This window comes from Pelodiscus sinensis, chromosome 28 (genome assembly GCF_049634645.1).
Source record: "Pelodiscus sinensis isolate JC-2024 chromosome 28, ASM4963464v1, whole genome shotgun sequence".
Classification (NCBI taxonomy): Eukaryota; Metazoa; Chordata; order Testudines; family Trionychidae; genus Pelodiscus; species Pelodiscus sinensis.
Window position 1 is genome coordinate 1,962,124 of NC_134738.1, and position 21,162 is coordinate 1,983,285.

Consider the following 21,162-nt stretch of genomic DNA (forward strand, 5'->3'; position numbering starts at 1 on the left):
TGCTTGGTACAATGGCTCTCAGCACCCCTGCTGCACAGATTGGGGGCCCGGGATGGATTGCTCAAGAATTGCCCTGTTCTGGTCGTTCCCTTTGACACATCTGACACTGTCTGAAATGGAACACATGAGACTGGCCAGACTGGGTCAGAACAAAGGTCCTTCTAGCCCAGGAACCTGTCAGCCAACAGTGGCCAATGCCAGGTGCCCCAGAGGGAGGGAACAGAACAGGTAATCCTCACGTGATCCCTCTCCTGGCACTCACCACCAGACAAACAGAGGCCAGGACACCATTCCTACCTATCCTGGCTAGTAGCCATTGATGGACCTAACCTCCATGAATCTCTCTAGCTCTTTTTTGAACCCTGTTAAAGTCCTGGCCTTCACCACATCCTCTGGCAGGGAGTTCCACAGGTTGACTCTGCAGTGAGTGAAGAAAAACTTTTGTTTGTTTTAAACCTGCTACCTATTAATTTCATTTGGTGACCCTCGTTCTTATATTGTAGGAATAAGTAAATCACTTTTCGTTATTCACTTTCTCCACACCAGTCATGATGTTATAGACCTCGATCCTGTCCCCCCTTAGTCTCCTCTCTTCTAAGCAGAAATGTCCAAGTCTTTTTAAAGGCTAGGCTGGACAGACCATTCATCTGAGCCATTCTGGCCATTTTTCTGGGACTCACTTGCTTTCTGTTGCTAGATTAGAGCCAGGTTTGCACCCCTGGAAGTAGATTAACCCTTGGTGTGTTTCATTCTGCAGTGGTCTGAAGGAGACCTGGTTTGGACCAGGATATTAACTACCATGGCCAGATGGGACTGCTGCAGTGTAATGAAGGAGGCCCACATTCATTCACAGAAGAAAATGCCCTGCCGGCGATTGCTATCAAGCAGACACTACGTGACTTTGACTCTCTCTCTGCTCCTCTGCTCTATGCTGGGCTTTCAGAACCTTGCCAAATTGACATCTGCAGGGGGCTACGCAATATGACGGGAAGGAGTAATTCGTCAACCACATCTCAGCAACCGTGGAATGTTTTACAAGACTTCAGACTCAGACATGAGACCTGCACATGGCTCAGCTGGTGTTTCCGTAGATGTGACAATTGTGTGTGGGGGTGTAGGTTTGACACCAGTGATGGGAGAGCGGGTGTGCCGTTCGGGTTGGAGAGCGCTTACGAAAACTGTCTGTCCTGCGTCGAGACTTCCTGAAGGCTGGGTCTTTTGGTTCATGCATTTGTTACATATGTGACTCGCCTGGAGGAATGGCTGTATGGCTCTGACCGGAGAGCGCGCAGCCATTTCAAAGAATGTCCTCTTTGCCTGACTGCGACTTTTTTTTTTTTTCCCTTTGTGCTGCTGCCATTGACCTGCCAGATGAAATCTGTGAGGGGATACAGGACAAGGCGAACTGGCTGGAGCTGTCCTTTTCCCCTCTGAGGAGCAATTCCTCCTTGTTGGGAGACCCCTTGCAAAGGAAAAACAGCCACCCTCGAGCCAGCGAGGGAGGAGAAAAATGGGTTCCAGCTTCACATGATAAATGTGATGGCAGAAAACACGGCAAACCATTGAGGCAGAAAAGTGTGTTTGGAGCTCGGGATGGGGGTTAAATGTCAAATGGAACCTGGCTCCAATCAAAGTTGTGGAAATCTAGGTGTTCAGAGCCTGACCCAAAGCTTGTTCAGGTCCTTCCAATGTTGGGACGTGGGCCTTAGAGCTGTGACGCTCTGCATTTCTTTGTGCTCACTCGGGACTGTTCAGGAAACTTAAGAGTCGCTGTGTTATGACAGCAGAAAACCTAGGGCCAAATCCTGCAAACCCTTCCTTGCCGGAGTCCATGTGACTGAATGAGCTAATGGGGTTTGATGTTGATCTTGCTTACTCTGGTGTAACTCCCTTGGTTATTCCTAGTTTAGCTCTAGCATGAGATCATAATCAGGCCCTCTTGAATCAATGGCGTCATTCCCTGAATGTGGATTCTAACTTGTAGGTAAAAAATTCTATCCCCCTAGACTGTCTGCCTTGGAGGATGAACCTGCGCCATACATGATGCTATTGGATACCAAACTTGACATGTTCTCAGTGTTGTTCCAAAGTTTGTATTCTGATCTGCCTGGCAAGATACAGTCCTAGAACCAAGTTCCCTCTCCTGGGCCTAAGTGAGGACTACCCCGCTAGAGGGGTCAGTGAAGTTTCCCCTGTTTGCACCTGTTGAATTTGGCCCTGAGTTTTGTTGTGATTTAAGAGCAGAATTTCACCCTTTTGTGTAGAAACAAAGTATCAAGGGGGGGGGCTTTCAACCTGAAACCAGATCTATCCTAGGGAAAATAGGAATGACACGGTCTCCCATTTATCCTGTATGAGGAACCAGCCGCCTGCTGTGTTCATTTTCAAGCTCTTACCTAAAAGCAAATGATCTGATGAACTTCTGGTTTCCTATAGCCGCCCGACGCCTGTCAGCAGAGCACCTTTTGAAACTGATACACAAGTGATGGTTTGTTCTGTACTTACTTGAGAGATGAGCTTGTTTAACCCTTTGTTGCGCTTTGTTCCTTGACTCGGCATCTGGCGCAGTCTTACAATGGATCTGATTTTTAGACCTGATTACGTCCTCTCCCCTTAATTTCCTAAGGAGGCAGATTGTCACACCCACACATCCCTCCCAACCCCAAGCCAACAAGAATCCTTTCCTCTGTCTCCTTCCAGGATTTTTTTTCCCCAACTCAATTGAATTCTGTGATCTATTTTTAAAGCTGATCTGAAAAAAAAATAATTTTAAAATAGTGACATCTGTGTTTCAGATTTGGATTTGGGTTCTTAACAATGAAGCTGCAAACGCTGCATCTTGAGGGTGTGGTAATGGGCGAGTGTGATCTGGTCAGTTTCTGAGCAAGCTGTGAGACTCCCATCAGTGATTCTGGGAGCCCATCAAAGAGGGCAAAACCAGTGCATCTAGTGTCCCGATTCTGTCGAGCAGCCCAAGTCAGCAAAGTTTTCAGCCTCTGAGTACAGCTGAAGCACCTGCTTAAGCCCTTCCCTGAATCAGGGAGTAATTGCTGAATTTACCCCTATTTCTCTAATCTTCTGAAACCATTAGAGCAACCTCTCCTCTTTTGGCCCAGAATGACTGGAGGAGAAATATCTGAATAGACATGCCGGGTCAGTGAGCTGCTACAGGACAGTAACTCTTCTCCGTGAGAGCCTTCAGATCTCTCTTGTAGGGAAGAACCCTATTGGTCTGTTCTTGGTTTTGAAGCACTTGAGCAAACCTGAGGCCTAATTCACTGCTGACGTAAGTGACTGAAAATTCTACTGATCTCAGCAAAGCTTGGACCGTTTCAGTGGCAAATTCAGCCCTTAGCATTGAAGCGCTGTTACTGGTTTGCCCCATGGCCATGCTTACAAGGGGTGTATCAATATCTTAGTCCTGCTCTTTGGAGTGCAGCCCTTAACCTCTGACGGGTCTCCCAAGAAACGTCTAGCCTGATGGACAGTGCCCTTTTTCACCTGCCAATGTGCAGAATGCTCCAGCCATGAGGAACAGGGACTGTTTTTAGCATCTCGCCTGCTTTTTTTTTTTTTTAATTGTGTTTAAGATGTCTTGTGGAAGCCGTACATTTAGGGCCTGATCCCACAAGGCACTGAGTACCGGCTCTCAGCACCTTAAAAGATAAGGCTCTTTCTCTCGCTCTTTTGCTTTTTTTTTTTTTTTTAAATTGGGAATAAAACTAAATATTTGATTTCTTGTAGTCTAAACTATTTAGGTCTCTTTAGGCCATGATGCACATGCCCATCAGTTATGCATCTGTTTCACAAGCCTTTTTCCTTTCATAGGATGACACTGCAGCCAGACCATGCCTGCAGCATGGGAGTGGAGCAATGTTTCCTACAGCTAAAGGTCTGGCTGATAGTTCTCTTATTACCCCCACCTTGTCCTCAGACCTTCCGCTGATGTTCCTCCTCAGGAAGATGAATGCCATTAGCACTGGCATAGGAATTCATTCAAAAGCCTGGCACAGCTTGTCTTGTGGATGACGTTCTGTCTCTCTTCACCCATCCCTAATGGTGATATGGTTTTAACCCTGACTGCTGCTTGAACGTCCCAGCTCAGATAGTTTGCATGTCCAGCTGACGCTAGCAGATGTGTATGCAGCTAGGCAAGTCTCAGCTAGGGGCGGCTCTGTCCCGCGGTATCCCCTAGAAATGTACTGCTAGGCAAGAAGTTCACTTAGACCTCCTGAGTTGACCAACAGGTGAGAATGTCCATGTATCTGCTAATTTGACCTTTTAAAACAAGGGGGACTGATCATCAGCAGGGTGAATTACTCTACTTCTGCTCACTAAAATGCAGTGAGGATAAATTACACCACTGGATGATCCAGCCCAGGTTTTCAGGCACTAAATCCTCACAATTTTTTTTTCCAGTGCAACCCTACTGACGAAAAACTGGAATATATATCTGGCCCTTCTATCTCCTAATCCAATCTGTGATCTGTTCCTTGCAATTATTTGACCTTCCAGGATCTGATTTTTAAAATTGCTGCTGCTTTTAGGAAGATACCTAGAGATCTGACTCCAAGTAGGATCATGTTTCAATAATACAGAATGTCTTTTTAAAACAAACAAACTGCCTAGTTGAAGAGGGATTGGAAAGGACAGAGTAGGAATAAAAGCTTGTGTGACAACAGGTATTTGGTTGAAAATGAAGGTTAGAATTCCCCTTTTCTTTCCCCACAATGGCTTTTCCTTGCACATAAAGAGAGCGTGTCCATCCTGTACCATGTTGCAGGCTTTCATTGGAACTATTCCAGGATAACAGATTTTAAATGTCCATTACTCCACTTTTTCTTGACTGGGACAGTTGCAGTGGAGAAGAGAGGGAGCTAGGAAGCTGAACACATTGTGGGTTTGTGACAGTAGGAAATCAGAAAGCTACAGGCTAAATCCTTGCTGTCAATGAAATCTCTCTGGGAGTTTTTACAGCTGACCCTATTGGTGCTGGGATTTGGCTCTATGGTTCTAAAGGCAATCCAGAATGGTCACACAAGGAGCTTATGGAATGGAATGCTCTGTTGGAAAGATGAACACTTGAGTTGACTCAACATGAAATTCTGGTCCCGTTGAGGGATCCATGTTAAAGTCAATGAGATTAATCCAGACTTAATATAGCCCTCCCCACCCCCAAAAAAGTCTAATTCAGCAAAAAGTAATCTCCTTGGAACATGCATTTCAATATCAATAAATGTGGCAGCCAGCGGGTGGTGGGGATTTTTCAAGTCACAAAGGACTAATAGGTGCCCAGTCTCCACAGAAAAACAGTGGCATCTGGGTCCCCAATTTCCATGTGTCTTTTGAAAATCACCCTATCTTTCTTTTCGGAAATTTTTTTTTTTTTTTTTTTTTTGCACCCATAACTTGCTGTTTCCCCCAGTGTCTGATAAATTGCCTGAAACATGTAACTTGCATTTCCCATGATTTTTGGATACATTTTACCATAAAACATCCTGTGAGAGTGAGGTTTGGTTTTTAAAACATCACATTTATTCAGTCTTGAAATGTTATGGCGCTAGGACAGAAATATCACCTTGCAGGGACCGTGGCGATCTGAAACCAATATCTTTAAGTAGTAAAACCATCTTTTAATTCTAGGAAACTTCCTTCAGCTGGTATTCTAACCTCCAGTTGAATTGTTAACCTTTTGTAGTCTCTCTAAGTTTATTATAAATAACCAACCTGAAGCTTTTTTTAGTCATGGCTCCTTTGACATCTGTACATGTTGCACTGAAAAAGTTAATATTTAATGTTTTAACTTATTTTGTGTGGTTAAATTAATTTTGATTTCTGTAATATGTTGTGATTGGCTATTTCTCCCTTTAATACCTAAATTCTAGTTATGTAGAGTGATAAACATCTTTTTTCAGATGTTTTTGTTGTTGCCTTTTTATTGCTGTGCAGAATTCTTTTTCAGAAAAGTCCCGGCAGCATTAAGGTTACTTGACACTTTCAATAGTCCTTGATCCTAGCATGAATGGAAGTTCTTCTATGCTGTGGAAATATTAAAAATATGCAGACAGATTATTGGAGAATCATGGGGATAAGGAATGCTAATCTCTTTAGCAGGTCATCTGTCCAATGGTTCTCAATCAGCCAATTTTTGCTCCTTAGCCAATAACGGATATTGTAATATCCGTAACAATAGCTTCTAGCTCCTCTAGCCATCCTGGTAGTGAGTAGAGCTAGCATTTCTGTTGGGCTAGTAGCTTCCATTTTGAGAAGCGTTAATCTAGGCCACACGATCTAGCCTGGCCAGATCACAAGTGTTCCCCACAATATATTCCTTGGTGCATCTGTTCCATCCAGTTTGAAATAAGCCAGTGCTACTTCACCATTTCCTTCAATTCTCCCCTGCCCCACCCCTTCGGCTGGTATAAGGGCTTCAGCCTAGGAACACAGTTCGGCATGGCTCTTTCATACTGTGCGGTTTTTAGGAGTCAGGAAGTCCATTCATTGGCTTAAATTCAACCCTCAAATCATTTTTCCAATCAAAGCTCTTCACAAATTAATTGAAAATGGGTGTGTGTGTGGGGGGGGGGGGGGGGGGAAGGCTAGATAGACCTCTATCAGGGATGGTCTAGACTGTACTGGGTCCTGCCATGAGGGCAGGGGACTGAACTCGATGACTCTCGAGGTCCCTTCCAGTTCAAGTGTTCTATGATTCTATGCCTGGCTGCAAAAGAGCTGCACTCTTCAAGAGCAAATCTGGACAAACTCCGTGTGTGTGAGTTCCAGGTCTGGGTGAGAATTCTGGGTTGGGATTCCCTGGAACTGTTTCAGGAAGGTGGGCAATCCCTTGGATATTGCAGTGCTGTTAAACATGAAGGGTTTTTATTACATGTCCCATACCAGACTCTGGCAGGTGGAGAAGAAAACACAGATGGAGACAGTTGTATGGAATGACAGGATCCTTGTGATGGATGGTAAGGTAAGAGGGCGATCTGAAATGATCAGCTACAGGCTTAAATTGTGCAACCAATGGGGAACTAGACCCACTTCTGTTGTGCTGCCAACGTGTTACAGGTCCCGTGCTGTGCTAGTCTATAGAGGATCCGCCCCAGTAGAGAGCCATGGCTAGTTAACCTGAGTGTAGCGACTGCTGCTTTTAGCTCTGGTGGTGCCCAGTTCAGTCCCCTCTGAGTCATTGCCATCCCAGCCATGTAATAGAGCTGAATTTGGTTCATAGAGCACAGGCCGAGCTTATACCCTGTGGCTGTGTCTAGACAGGCAAGTTTTTCCGCAAAAGCAGCTGCTTTTGTGGAAAAACTTGCCAGCTGTCTACACTGGCCGCTTGAATTTCCGCAAGAACACTGACTATCTCATGTAAGAAATCAGTGCTTCTTGTGGAAATACTATGCTGCTCCCATTTGGGCAAAAGGGCCAGTGTAGACAGCTTAGATTTATTTTGTGCAAAAAATCCCCGATCGTGAAAATGGCGATCGGTGCTTTTTTGCACAAAAGCGCATCTAGATTGGCACGGATGCTTTTCCACAAAAGCACTTTTTGTGGAAAAGCATCCTTGCCAATCTAGACGCTCTTTTCCGCAAATACTTTTAACGGGAAAGTTTTCCGTTAAAAGCATTTGCGGGAAATCACACCAGTCTAGGCATAGCCTGTGGGTCTGGCTACACTGCGCACTGAGGACTCAGGTTTGCGTTGTTGAAGCAAAAAAAATGCTTCTTTCTGTTTAGGCAGCTAACAAACAGCTTTATTCATTAATAAAGCACAGCATGAGCCAAACGTGGTCCCAGCAAAGCCAGGCCCAGTAAGGCTGCTAATACAATCAATCCTAGTATCTTTATACCCTTAGCCAAACAATCCGACGTCAGGGCATCCAATTACAGAAATCCTCAATTAAACTTGGAAAAACAGAGCTTTATCAGCAAGATGGCAGACAGGTAGGCGGGAGTACATCTCCTGTCCCAACCAGCCCAATTAACACATTCCAATAGCCCGTCCTGTAGGCCTCTTCTCATGGGGTGACAGAGACCAGAGTGAACTTTATGTGCTAAAGAGAAAAGCTGAACTGGTTTCTGTTATACAAGATGGCTTCTAGCTAAATATGAAATGGTTTCTACAGTGGCCACAGCCCCTTTCCACGTTGCTGGCTTCTGCAGCATTCCTGAGCATGCTCAGTCCATGTGAGCATCTCCAGCACAACCCAAGCAGCGACTCGGGGGTGGGGAAGGGCCCATGAGCAGTGTGAACAATGGTCCTAACAAATGTCTGGCTCGATCCACGTGGCTGGGGGGTGGGAGGGCGGCATTTAGTTAGGAGGCAATTGGCTAAATGGAAAGAAAAGGGAAGAGAGTGAGGGGGAAGGGGCGCGGAGGGGCAGGGGAAAAAAGAGCGGGAGGATTGGTGCAAACAATAAAGCAGGGAAGAGAAAGTCTGGTCCAATCTGTAGCAAGTTCTCCGAACATCCAGAGACCCTGGCTGCCTCTGGCACTACCCCTCCCTGTGGCTGGTTCATCCCTGTCCTTTTTCCCTCCGGGTTGCTGTTCAGAGTAGTGCGGACCTATGGGATAAACAACCCGAAGCAGGTGAACAAATGGACCCCATCTGCTCAAACAGGGCTGAGAGTTTGGGGGCTTGCCCCCACACAAATAGATTTGGAGAGGTCTACATGACAGATTTGTCAGAAAAATGATTTTTTTTTCCCCGACAACGTGAATATCCACACTGCAATTGTGTTCTTCCACAAGAAAATCAAAAGAACAGAAGGTTTTTTCCAGCATTGGTAATCCTCATTCTACAAGGAAGAAGCCTTTTTACGAAAGCTTTCTCAAAAAGGCGCATGTGGACGGGGAAGAGGAAGTTTTCAGAGGAAGAGGAAAGAGAAAAAAGCACAGGTGCCCTGGTGGCCACTCACAGCTTACATGCGAGAGAGCGTCCATTCAGTCTGGACGCTCTTTCGAAAAAGCAGATGGCTATTTTGATGTGTTAGCACTGTGGATGCTTTCTTTTGGAAGCAGTTTTTTTTTTTGGAAGATCTCTTCCGAAAGAAGCTTCTGAAAGAAGCCTGCAGTCTAGCCGTAGAGTGACTTTCCTCTAATCCAAATCCCCAGATTTTAAAACCCCTCGGAGCTCCACAGAGAGGATTCAGGACCTGGATAAAATACTCTGGTTTATGGCCCTGCTCTACATGCTAATAAATTGAAATGCCTCAATAAATAACTGTTATTGCTTTGCAATCTTGGGGTATGTCTAGACTACATGGCGCTGTCACCAAAGCAACTTCACCAGAGCCATGTAGATTATTTAAATCGCTGCTTCATTTGGGTATGTCTACTAAACTAATCACCGCTTCATTTAAATTAAAATGGCTGCCGCGCTGAGCCGATCAGCTGTTTGTCGGCTCAGCGCGCTAGTCTGGATGCTCCACGGTCGACATCAAAGGCATTTGTCGACTGCCCTGGTAAACCTCATCCCACGAGACATAATGGGGCGGTCGATACTGCCTTTGATGTCGACCGCGGAGCGTCCAGACTAGCACGCTGAGCTGACAAACAGCTGATCTGCTCAGCAGGGCAGCCATTTAAATTTAAATGAAGCGGTGATTTTTTAAGTTGCCGCTTCATTTGGGTTTGTCTGGCGACAGAGCCATGTAGTCTAGACACACCCTTGGAGTGTAGCTACTTCACTGACAGGAATGGTCCTTGGGCGTGGTGGAAAGGAAGGCTGGTTCTGTGCTGCTAGGTAATTATACAGACAAGATGGCTGAGGTAATATCTTTTATTGGACCCGAAATTGGTCTACTAAAAAAAATTGCCTCACTCCCCTTGTCTCTCATGTAGACCAACGGGTCCGACAATGGTTCCATCACCCGTTTATCTACTGTGAAGAGGGCTGGCTGGGTTAGGAAATCCAGGGGAGAGTCTTTCCCTACTCGAGGATCATTCAATCCGGACAGGAGGGGCCAGTGCGTCTTTCATTTCGTGTGGTGGCTTCAGTGAAGGGAAGGGACGGGGGGAGGGGCGTCTTGCTGACTTGCCTAATTGCTGCAGCGTGCAGCTGAGACAGACAGGATTACCTGGGACTGTGGTTGTATGTAAATAATAACTCCCCTCTCAACTCCTGGAAGTCAGTCCTTTGCTGTGGGTCAGGTTTAAGGTCCGTTAGCAGCACCAGTGACGTGCACAGTGGGTGTCCTTGCTGAATCTCCCAGATACAAAATGAAGCTCAGATGTTGGTGTTTCCCGGAAGCGCTTCTTTTTAAACAACCTACTAAAGGAGTTAAGACTTAGAGGTTGCTGAGAGTGCCACGCTGTCACAGGGAGTAAGACTCTAGAGCTGAGATACCCAACACACTAGCCACATGCTGCTATTTGGCTGGCTGAGTGTGGCTAGTTCGTTTATAGCCGTAGTACTGCTTCAGAACTGGTGGGATGCCAAGGCCCTAGAGGCTGCATTCCTGACGTGGCTTTTCTCCTCTGGGAGTTGTTCCCGTGTTCACTAGCAGAACCCATTGTAAAGAGACACTAATCACAATCCAGCTTGGAGGTGCTTAGCCCTTACGGGTGGGGCATAGTCTTGATGAGACAGTTGACTTCTTAGCTTGCAAGGCCACAGAGAATAATGGGATAAGAGGTAGATGGCTAAGCTATCCCCATGGGATCTCAATAGCGCCTGAGAGCCCCGGTCACGGGTCAGTGCCCCTTGGCATCAGCGCTCTAGAAGATGTAGATATTGGGATAGAGAGTACGCTTATAAAGTTTGCAGATGATACCAAACTGGGTGGGGTTGCGACTTCTTTGGAGGATAGGGACATAATTCAAAATGACCTTAGCAAGTTAGAGAAATGGTCAGAGGTAAACAGGATGAGGTTTAATAAAGAGAAATGCAAAGTGCTCCACTTAGGAAGGAACAATCAGTTCCATACATACAAGATGGGAAGCGACTGTCTAGGAAGGAGCATGGCGGAAAGGGATCTAGGGGTCATAGTGGACCACAAGTTGAATATGAGTCAACAGTGTGATGCTGTTGCAAAAAAAGCAAATATGATTCTAGGTTGTATCAACAGGTGTGTTGTAAGCAAAACTCGTGAAGTCATTCTGCCGCTCTACTCTGCACTAGTTAGGCCTCAGCTGGAGTTCTGTGTCCAGTTCTGGGCGCCACATTTCAAGAAAGATGTGGAGAAATTGGAAAGGGTACAGAGAAGAGCGACAAGAATGATTAAAGGTTTAGAGAACATGACCTATGAAGCCAGGCTTCATGAACTGGGCTTGTTTAGTTTGGAAAAAAGAAGATTAAGGGGGGACACGATAGCGGTTTTCAAATATCTAAAAGGGTGTCACAAGGAGGAAGGAGAAAATTTGTTCCTCTTGGTTTCTGAGGACAGGACAAGGAGTAATGGGCTTAAAGTGCAGCAGGGGAGGTTTAGATTGGACATTAGGAAAAAATTCCTAACTGTCAGGGTGGTCAAATATTGGAATAAATTGCCAAGGGAGGTGGTGGAATCTCCCTCTCTGGAGATATTTAAGAACAGGTTAGATAGACATCTGTCAGGGATGGTGTAGACGGAGCTTGGTCCTGCCTTGAGGGCGGGGGGCTGGACTCGATGACCTCTTGAGGTCCCTTCCAGTCCTATTATTCTATGATTCTATTTGGCTGGTGATATGCCGACAAACTGATCGTCGGGGTCCTTCTGACCATAACATTTGTGCAATGCTCTTAGCGCCTTTCTTATGAATGTCGGTGAGTTCATTCAATATCCCAACCTACTAGATATTTGAGAGCGTTTGTGTCTGTCTCTCTCTCTGTTTAAGAACTCCTCCTAAAGGGTAAGAGCCACCAATTTGGTACACAGCTTCCTCTTATCCTAATTTAGGACACTGGAATGGGCTGGCTTCTCAGAAAAGAGACAATCAGCAGGCAGCTGAAAGGGGCTGGCCGGAGTTGTGCCCCCCTCCAGGACTGCTCCAGCCCTGATCCTCCCCCTTCCACCGCCGAAGGAGATGGTGGGCTAAAGCTTCTCTTGCCCGATTCACATGGGAACATTGAGAGGGAGGGGAAAGTGCGCGGTTTCCTGCATTCCTCCCTCTGGCTGGGGAACGCAGGGGGCAGATGAATCTGGACTTGCCCCTGCTGGAGGACATGCCTCCTCCTCCAGATGTGCCCCCTGGAGCAGCAGCGGCCATAAAGAGGCACTTCTCACCTGCCCCAAGTTGCTGCAGTGAGAGGGCTGGGGTAGCCCTCTTTCTCCAGGGCAGCCCGCGTGCTGAATCCCTCCTCCCCAGCCCAGAGCAATGATTTAAATGGAGAAAAACAAAAGTTAAGGAGCCGAGCAAGGCCGGGTAAATCTTCTCATTCAAAATCAAACCAAAGCTTGGGCCTGATTTGCCCCTGGATTACGGGTTTGATGCCAGGGTGACTCCCCTGAAAACAGTGGCAGGCAGCAGGCGCTCAGCAGCTGTCAGTGGAGTTACAGGGGCACTGAGCAGTGCATGGGTGCATCAGACCCTCTATTTCAGTTTCTCTCTGAGCCATGGCATCCCGGGACTTTTACTTGTCCGCTGCATGGGCACGAGCAGTCAGGGAACGGATCCATTGCACCATTTACACTTTATCCAGGAGCCAGGTTGCTACTTGAACGTAGGATTAGGAAACAGGCTGATTTCTCCCACCCTGTGGCAAAACCAGCCCCAGGAATTCATCTCCGTCTCACCGGCAGCAAGAGGGGCCCTTTCTAGCAGCACAGCCACACACAAGCTACAGCGGGGAGATTTAAAATATGTAAAGCAAAATTGGTAACAGTCTGTCCCTCGGCCTGGTGACAAACCAGAGCTTCCCAGCAGTGGGGCAGGCCTTCTAGCAGAATCTCTCTTTGTTACAAACAGTATCATAATTGTTCCCAACACACCAGCTCCTGGCTGATCTCGTTCACGGAAACTGGACACAAACAAAGCAAGGCCCAGATTAGCTGCTGCGGTGGGTCTGCTGGGCCTTGTTGAAGACTGTGGACCCGAAAGCACAGACGGAAGGCTGGAAAATCACACCAGGATGCTGGTAGGTCTGTGTGATTGGTGACTCCCCACCACGTTACAGAGCTGCAAATAACCCGTGTAATCTAGCAACTTCTGCTTGCTCCCATGAGAGTCAATGGTCGTCGTCTTTAGTTTTTTAGTGGGTGCAGGGTCGGGCCCTGCTTAAGCACGTGCATTTCAGCAGAGGTTTAAGCAGCACAACCACCATTCAGAGCAGCGCTCCCTGGTCAGGTACTGAAAGTTAGACCCTGTTTAATTACCTTATTGACCCCCGGCCTAATGCAGCAAAGGGCAGCGCGTGCTTCAGCCCCCCTTGTACGCCCCCAACGCTGAAGGCCCAATTATGTTCACTTGTTTCTAAACCAAAAACCTAGATTCCTGGTCAAGCCGCCTGGTCCTATCACCGAACTCACAGCAGGTCCATGCCGCTGCAGGCTGCCCTACTTTCTATCTGTCGATACTTCGCGTTGTCGGACGTGCCCGCGCCGGGGGCAGAGGGCCGCAGCCTGTTAAATCAAGAGAGAGCCCGTTAGCACTGATGGGATGTGACGAGCCACTGAAGCAGAAGTGCTGTGGTTCCCCCCGCCCGGGCTGGGTGTTCTGTTGCCATGGAAACTCCCACGCGAATACCCTCTGTATTACATGTACAGAGAAACAGGCTGGGGGCCGGCGTCTTTCCCTGCTGCCTCTAAAAGAGCTCTTAGGGCCATTCTTCCCCCTAGTTTTCCATCCAGCTGCAGAATAAATTTTGTTCTGTGCACCGAGGCATGTGCCGATGTGCACCACCAGTAGGCACATGTGGTGCTGGCTGGGGGGTTGCTGTGGGCGCTTTGCTAATCAGCTGGGCAGCATTTGAATTGCTCCTGGGTGGTGGCCCAAGTGCTCAGCTTCCAGGGAACACTGATTGGGGTGGGGAAAAGTAGCAGCAACTTTCTACACCATCCAACGAGAGGCTTCCTACGGAAGAGTGTCTGTGGCCACATTTCAAACCAGAGACCTCATCGGTAGGACATGCACATGGGGGGTGGGTGCAGGCAGGGCTGGGGGAGTCCAGGCCTCGACCCCCACAGAACCATGGTGAGGTGGAGGGGCACACAGACCCCTAGCCCCGGAGCAGGGGGAGGGTGGGTCCTCGGACAGCAACACTCCACCCCGGGACGCCGACAGCAGGTGCTGTGGGGATGGAGTGTGGGCGGGGCCAGGTTGGTGGTTTGGGAAGGCAGAGCCTCCCCCCACCTAGCCTAGCCCATGGACCTGTATTTTGAATCTGGTTTATTTCTCAGCTTAATAAGGCCCCAGTTGGATTATGGCAGTTGGAGGAGTAGCAGGAGTTGGCCGGCTCAGGGCCTGGAAGAAGAGAAGCTTTGGTTTGCACGCTGCTTTGTAGCACTAGAGTGGCGCCAATGACGTTAGTCGAGCTCTTCTGGATTTAAACCAGCGTAACGAAGGGAGAAGGGATGAGACCGTGGTTAGGGCCATAGACAGTCTTAGCCTCAAATTCCTGGTGGGCCTCAGACTCAGGCTCAGTGGGGCTCAGGCTGCAGGGATAAAATTAGCAGGGTAGATGGCCAGGCTCAGGCTGAAACCCAGACTCCGAGACCTGCCAAAGTGGGGATGGGGGTGAGCCCGGGCCCAGCCCTAACATCTCCACTGCTATTTCTAGCCTCACCCACCTGAGTCCGCTGCCCCGGGCTAGCTGGAGCTGGGCTGTGGGTCTTTCATTGCCGGGTCGCCGTAGCCTTAGTCTCTCTCCAGGCCGTGTTTCCCAGCTGGCATGGGGGTGTTGGCTCACCAGATACTGTGGAAATGAGGCCATAAGTGCCTAAGATAAGATAGGGAGCAGGATAGGCTGTTGGAACTGAGGTAGTGGGGGGGTGATTCACCTCAGACAAGTTCAGGCAAAGCTCCTGCTTGTGTTACAGGTGACTAGAGGGCACAGCAAGTCTCTCGGGGACTACAGGGCACGCTCCTGCCCCCTCCCGATTCCCACCCGGGGCCAGGCTTTCTGGACCAAGGCCACAGCAGAGACAGGCTGAAGCGTTTGCAAGCGAAATACCCCCGTGGTAGGAAAGGTCCGAGGTGAAATGACTGGTCTAAAGGAGGGTCCTAACAGAGCTGGGACTAAGACTGATACCTGCCTCTTTGAGGTGCCTTTCGTCAGTAGCTCTCAAAGGAAACTAGTGTCATCACCTCCATTGTAAAGATGGGGAAACTGAGGCAGACAGTGGTACAGTAGCAATAGAGCCCGGAATAAAACCCATATCTCATGCCCCATCCGTTAGCCCACATTGTAACCCATTAGGGCCTGGCTTTATGAGCATGGATATCATTGACGTGCCTAGCCCCGCACACCAGTTTTAAGGGCACCAGGCTCTCCCTTCCTGTGCCGTAAGCCGGTCTGCATCCTCCACTTTTCTATTTTTTTTTCTTCCTTTATAGTTACCTTGAAAATCCATCACCTGCTCTAGCCGGGAGGCGGGCAGGGAGGTGCAAGCACCATTCTCCTGCAAAGGGCCACGTGGAAAAAAAAGTACAGGGAAGGAAAAAACGCGAGCAGAAGCCTGCAGATTCTGATTGATCTGGGAGACTGCAGTGCTGCATTCTGGTCAGCAGGAGTAAGAACATAAGAACGGCCAGACAGGGTCAGACCAAGGGTCCATCCAGCCCAGTTTCCTCCTGTCTGCCCACAGTGGCCAATGCCAGGTGCCCCAGAGGGAGTGAACAGAACAGAGAAACATCAAATGATCCTTCTTCTGTCATCCATTTCCGGTCTCTGACAGACAGAGGCAAGGGACTCCATTCCTACCCATCCTGGCTAATAGCCATTGATGGACCTAACCTCCATGAATCTATCCAGCTCTCTTTTGAACCCTGTTAAAGTCCTGGTCTTTACCACATCCTCTGGCAAGGAGTTCCACAGGTTGACTGTTCACTGCGTGAAGAAAAACTTCCTTTTGTTTGTGTTAAACTTGCTACCTATTTATTTCATTTGTTGACCCTAGTTCTTATGTTTTGGGAACAAGTAAATAACTTTTCCTTATTCACTTTTTCCACACCAGTCATGATTTTGTAGACTTCTATCATCTCTCCCCCCCCCCCCCCATCCCATATCCTCTTTTCTAAGCTGAAAAGTCTAAGTCCTTTTTAATTTTTCTTCATATGGGACCCGTTCCAAACCCCTAATCATTTTTGTTGCCCTTTTTTGAACCTTTTCCAATGCTAATAGATCTTTTTTGAGATGTGGTGACCACAGCTGTACGCAGTGCCCAATTCCTGCTGCTTCAGAGAGAAAACCGGGATAGGGTAATTATTGAGTGATCCAACCCCTGCTTCCCCACTTCTAGCAACCAGAGGCTTAAGGACAACTAGAACATTGGGTTGCACCCCGAGTATCTTGATGGCCCTGTCCTGCATGAACTTATCTCATTCTTTTTCTCAACCCAGGCATGTCTAGACTGCAGGCTTCTTTCAGAAGAAGCTTTTCTGGAAGAGATCTTCAGGAAAGAACATCTTCCGAAAGAAATCATCCACACTGCCAAAGCACATCGAAAAAGCGATCTGTTCTTTTTATTTTCTTTCCGAAGAACGCGATTGCAGTGTGGACATAATTTAAGTTTTTTTCAGAAGAATGGCCATTTTTCTGGAAAAACTCAGTAGTGTAGACATATCCCCAGTGATGTGTTTGGCCTTCATGATATCCCCCAGCACTGAGTTCCACAGGTTGACTGTGCGTTATCTGAAGAACTTACTCATGTTTGTTTTAAACCTGCTGCCTGTTAATTTCATTGGGCAACCCCCTGGTTCTTCTGTTATGGGATGGGCACCCTAAAAGGCCTCAAACTGCAAAAACTTAAATTGAGATCCCAGCAGCCCAAATCTGGAATTGAACCAGAGAGGGTGAAGCAATTTGTTTTTCTCTGATGTCTTTTTCAAATTTTGCAAAGGATGTGGATTGGCCACTTCCATATTCTTCTGTGACTAATGACAGTGATTGTGGGTGTGATCAAAGAGCTACATTCCTAATCTGTTTCCTTAGTCACTTTGATCTCTCCGTATACTTGGGAAACAAGTGCAAAAGTCAAAACAGGAGAGGGGAAAAAACTTGACGCTGCATTCATTTTTGATTTGGGCCTGGGAACTGAGCCTCTGGGTACACCCTTCCAGAGAGTCCGTCTCTCTTGATTCTAGATACTGGGGACTATGGGAGAGACAGTGACTAAAGTGCTAGACTTGGGTGGGGGGGGCGGGCCTGAAGAATTTGTTCTGCCTCTGAGTCACCATGCGGCAAGTCATTTTTCCGCTTTCTGCCTCATTTTCCCCATTGGGAAACTAGAGATAATGATACTTCCTCCGCTGCTGCAAATCCCCTTCCAGTCCTTGGATAAGAGCTGCCGACTCATGGGTAGTAGAATTGTGCCCTGTGCATGCAGCCATGCGCTTTCTGTCAGTCTGAAGGCACCCCCTCGCGAGTATGCCAGCATCGCAGCCAGGGCTCTGAATGTCAGCTTGGGTAGCCAGACTGGCACTAGCTGTTCTCTGTGTAGCTTGCTGAAAATGGCAGTGAGGATGCCACAATGCAGGCTGCAGCAGGCACTGTGCAGGCCCCCGTAGCGGGGTGGGGAAGGGGCAGGTACATACCCCGTAGCGGGGTGGGGGAGGGGCAGGTAGGGCTGAGCAGCCCGTCCTGGCCTAGCCATAGAGAACCAGTTTGGGCTTGGAGTCATTGGGTGGAGCAGGCTCTGGGCTCCTCTAAAATCCCAGGCCTGAGAGCGCGTGCAGAGCCGTGGTGCGCAGGCTGGGGGTAGGTGGCCAGGAGAGGAGCCAGCGGGCCCCCAGGCTGCTCCGGACTCACGTTTGTTCTCACAGGAGGAGCAGGAAGGGCAGCGCCTCTGAATTCTTTGCTCCGTGGATTAGTTGTTCCCTGGGCAGTGATTCAGCGGGCGGGATGGGAGAGAAATGCAAGCTATGCGCACAGTGACTTCTCGCTGCGGTATGCCTGGGCCCATTCCCAGGGAAACTCCACCGGCAGGTTCACTAGGGGGCAAGGCCCAGATCCATCCTCCAAGGTATTTAGGTTTCAAAGTGAATTAGGTGCCCAAATACCTTTGAAGATCTGGGCCCACACCTCTAGACCCTGGGAGAAGAGAGTGAGAGCTGGGAGGGCAGGCAGAGCAAACTGCATTGACCCAAGTCCTTGAAATTGGGTCGCCCCAAGGTAGTGGCTTGTGGGCATGGCTAGAGCACAAAACCACTCTGATTTCAGTGCCTTGGAAGCTTTGTAGGACCCTGCCAGCAGTGGCTGAGACCTGCTCAGTTGGATCCCCAGTGAGAACCCAAGGGCTTTCCTGAGTCAGGGCCTCTGTGGTTCAGTTCCACATCTGTAAAATGGGGATAATCCTACTTCCTCTGGCTTCTCGGTGACTGTAGACCCTCCAGGGCAGGGGCTGTCTCTTAAGAACTGCATGCACAGCAACTAGCCCAGTGGGGAAAGTCTTGGTTAGTGCCCCTTCCGGCTACTGTAAAACAAAGAAAGCAAATCCCTACTTGTCTGACCGGACTAAAGCCAGCAGACCAGGTGTTTTCATATCCCTGAGTCATCCACACCCATGTTTTGAGGGTAGTTAATTATAAAAGAAAGAGCAGTCAGGGTAGATGATGGTTGTGCATTCTCCAGGATGTTTACATTTGAGGACCAATAAACACACAACTAGCACCGGGCGAATCTCTCTGATCCTTCTCAGGGGCAATAAAATCTGAGCCCTATAACCGTGTTTAAGGGAGGACAGGAAGAAGATAAACAAAAAGGTTATTATGTAACACCTAGGTTAGCATTACCACAGCCAGGGGTATCCCAGTGTGCTAGGCATTGTGTAGCTTTATGAGAAATGACCATTGGAGCTGGTCAGAAATGTGTTAACATATTTTTTGGATGAAAAACACCATTTTCACTGAAAGCAGCGTGTTTTCCTGAACATGTTGCTTGTGGCCAAAATTGTTCAAAAGAATCTTTTGAAAAGGTTGAAACTTTCCCTCGAGAATGAGAAGTTTTCATATTGAAACACGATGGCTTGTTTTTATATTAAAAAGCGTTTCTAAACATTTTGACGGGTCAAAATCACACCACCACGCTTCTGGTTTAGTGATTGGATTTGCTCAAAATGATTTTCCTCCTGAATTTCATTGCTAAGGATGTTTCTAAACGTTTGTTTGGTTTTCATTCCATTTTGGAATGGAAAAAATGTCAACATGGTGGAATTTGTCACGACAAGGAAAAACCAGCTCCTGGCCAGTCCTAGCGACTGCCTCTCAGAGCTTAACATCTAAAAAGACAAGAGGCAATGGGTGAGTGAGACAAACAAATGGGGTGGGGAGCCAGGAAAACCAAACCAGACCAGCATTCTCTTAGAGGATGCATAATTCTTAACCAGTCCACAGCAGTGATCACAAGAAAAAGTTGTCGAGTGGAGTGCTGGCCTCCTAGAAATCAATGGCAAAACTGCCATTGACTTCAGTGGGGCCAGGATTTTGCACACAACCTCTCCTATAGTGCTTTGCAGTGGCTGCCCTCGTGTCTTCTTCCCTGACGGTCATTTTGGCTGTATTGAACTGGGTGATCTCTGGTCTAAGTGGGTTTTAGTTACACTTCCTATTGCTCAATCTACAGTAGCTTATTAAACATTTTTAGGTATTACTTCACAAGATGCACAACCTGTGGAACTCCTCGCCAGAGGACATGGTGAAGTCCAAGACTATAACAGGGTTAAAAAAAGAGCTTGATAAATTCTTGGAGGTTAGGTCCATCAATGGCTATTAGCCAGGATGGGCAGGAATGGTGGCCCTATCCTCTCTTTGCCAGAACCTGGGAATGGGAAACAGGAGGGATCACTTGGTGATTGCCTGTTCTGTTCGTTCCCTCTGGGGCACCTGGCATTGGCCACTGTTGGCAGCCAGGATAGTGGACTAGATGGACCTTTGGTCTGGCCGTTCTTATGAAAACTTCACCATTAGGTTCTCAAAACTTACTTTTCTGTTCAGATCCCAAGAAAAAAACACACCCTTTCAGTCTCAATATTGCAGCAAGGGTTGGAAATGCTTGCACCATTTCCCTTGTCTTATCGTAACAAAATTTCTCAGAAGAGAGAGGTTATTTTAAGGTTTGGACCTATGGAAGCTGATGCCCAAATAAATCTTAGTCTTTAAGGTGCCACAGGACTCCTCATTGTTTTAAAAGTTTTCTTGGTAAGTTATACATATAGGGGAACTGTTTATTTAGGGGGTTCTAACAGGGTCACAAATGATGGCCATGTAAAAATCCGCTAGAGAAGGTTAATCATTACAACACTGCATTGATTTTTTGGTTTAGAGGAGCGTTATCCAGTAATAGAGTCATCAGTTGTTCTACTTAGCAATGTGTTACAAAGTGGGTGGGCCTGTTCATGCTATCCAGTTCAGGCTGCTTCTGGTGCACTTATTAAAGTGAGTGAAACTACCGACTTGCCTCATAGTTATCAGACCAGGCTTGTCTATCAAACATTAACATTAAAAAATGTGTAAAACACATTGGCCAGGCTTTGGGACTTGTTCTGGCTATCTAAGATATTTTTATGGTCCCCATTCCTGCAATTTTTATGGTCCCCATTCCTGTCTGAGTGCATCAGAATCTTTAATACACTTGACCTCATACAGCCATGGGAGGGAGGGTGGGCAATGCTGTTATTCCCATTTTATAGAGGCACAGTGAGGCTAAGTGACTTGCCCAAGGTTACACAAGAAGCCTGTGGCAGAGCAGAGGGCTGAACCCACAGTTCCCAAGTCATAGGCTGGAGCCATGGAACCATCCTTCCTTTCATCAGGCCCTTTTGGGTTGCATCTGATTGAATTCAAACTGCAGAGGATCTGAAGCAGCAGCAGCTGCCTCTGAGTTACACAGAGATGGGAAGGAAGCAGCTGTCTCACACCACATTTATGACCTTTAAAAAGTGTTAATGAGGAGAGGGGGGAAAATAGTTAATAGTAGTTCTTGTGACTTTGTTTTTCAGGGCTCTGCACTTTGGGTGAGGCGGAGGCTGGCATGCCAATGAACTGCTCTGGTGTATCCTTGCACTGGGACCCACGCCACATCCCTCTC

At 47.7% G+C, this 21,162-nt stretch overlaps 1 protein-coding gene across 1 annotated transcript in view; it reads left to right on the forward strand.

Moving 5' to 3' along the window:
- TGFA (transforming growth factor alpha) overlaps positions 1-5,916 on the forward strand; it is a 54,346-nt gene extending 48,430 nt beyond the window's left edge. Inside the window, exon 6 of the mRNA XM_075910695.1 lies at positions 758-5,916. Within this exon, the coding sequence (XP_075766810.1) occupies positions 758-765 (8 nt within the window). The 3' untranslated portion in view covers positions 766-5,916. The remainder of the gene's footprint in view (positions 1-757) is intronic.
- The last annotated feature ends 15,246 nt before the right edge of the window (positions 5,917-21,162 follow it).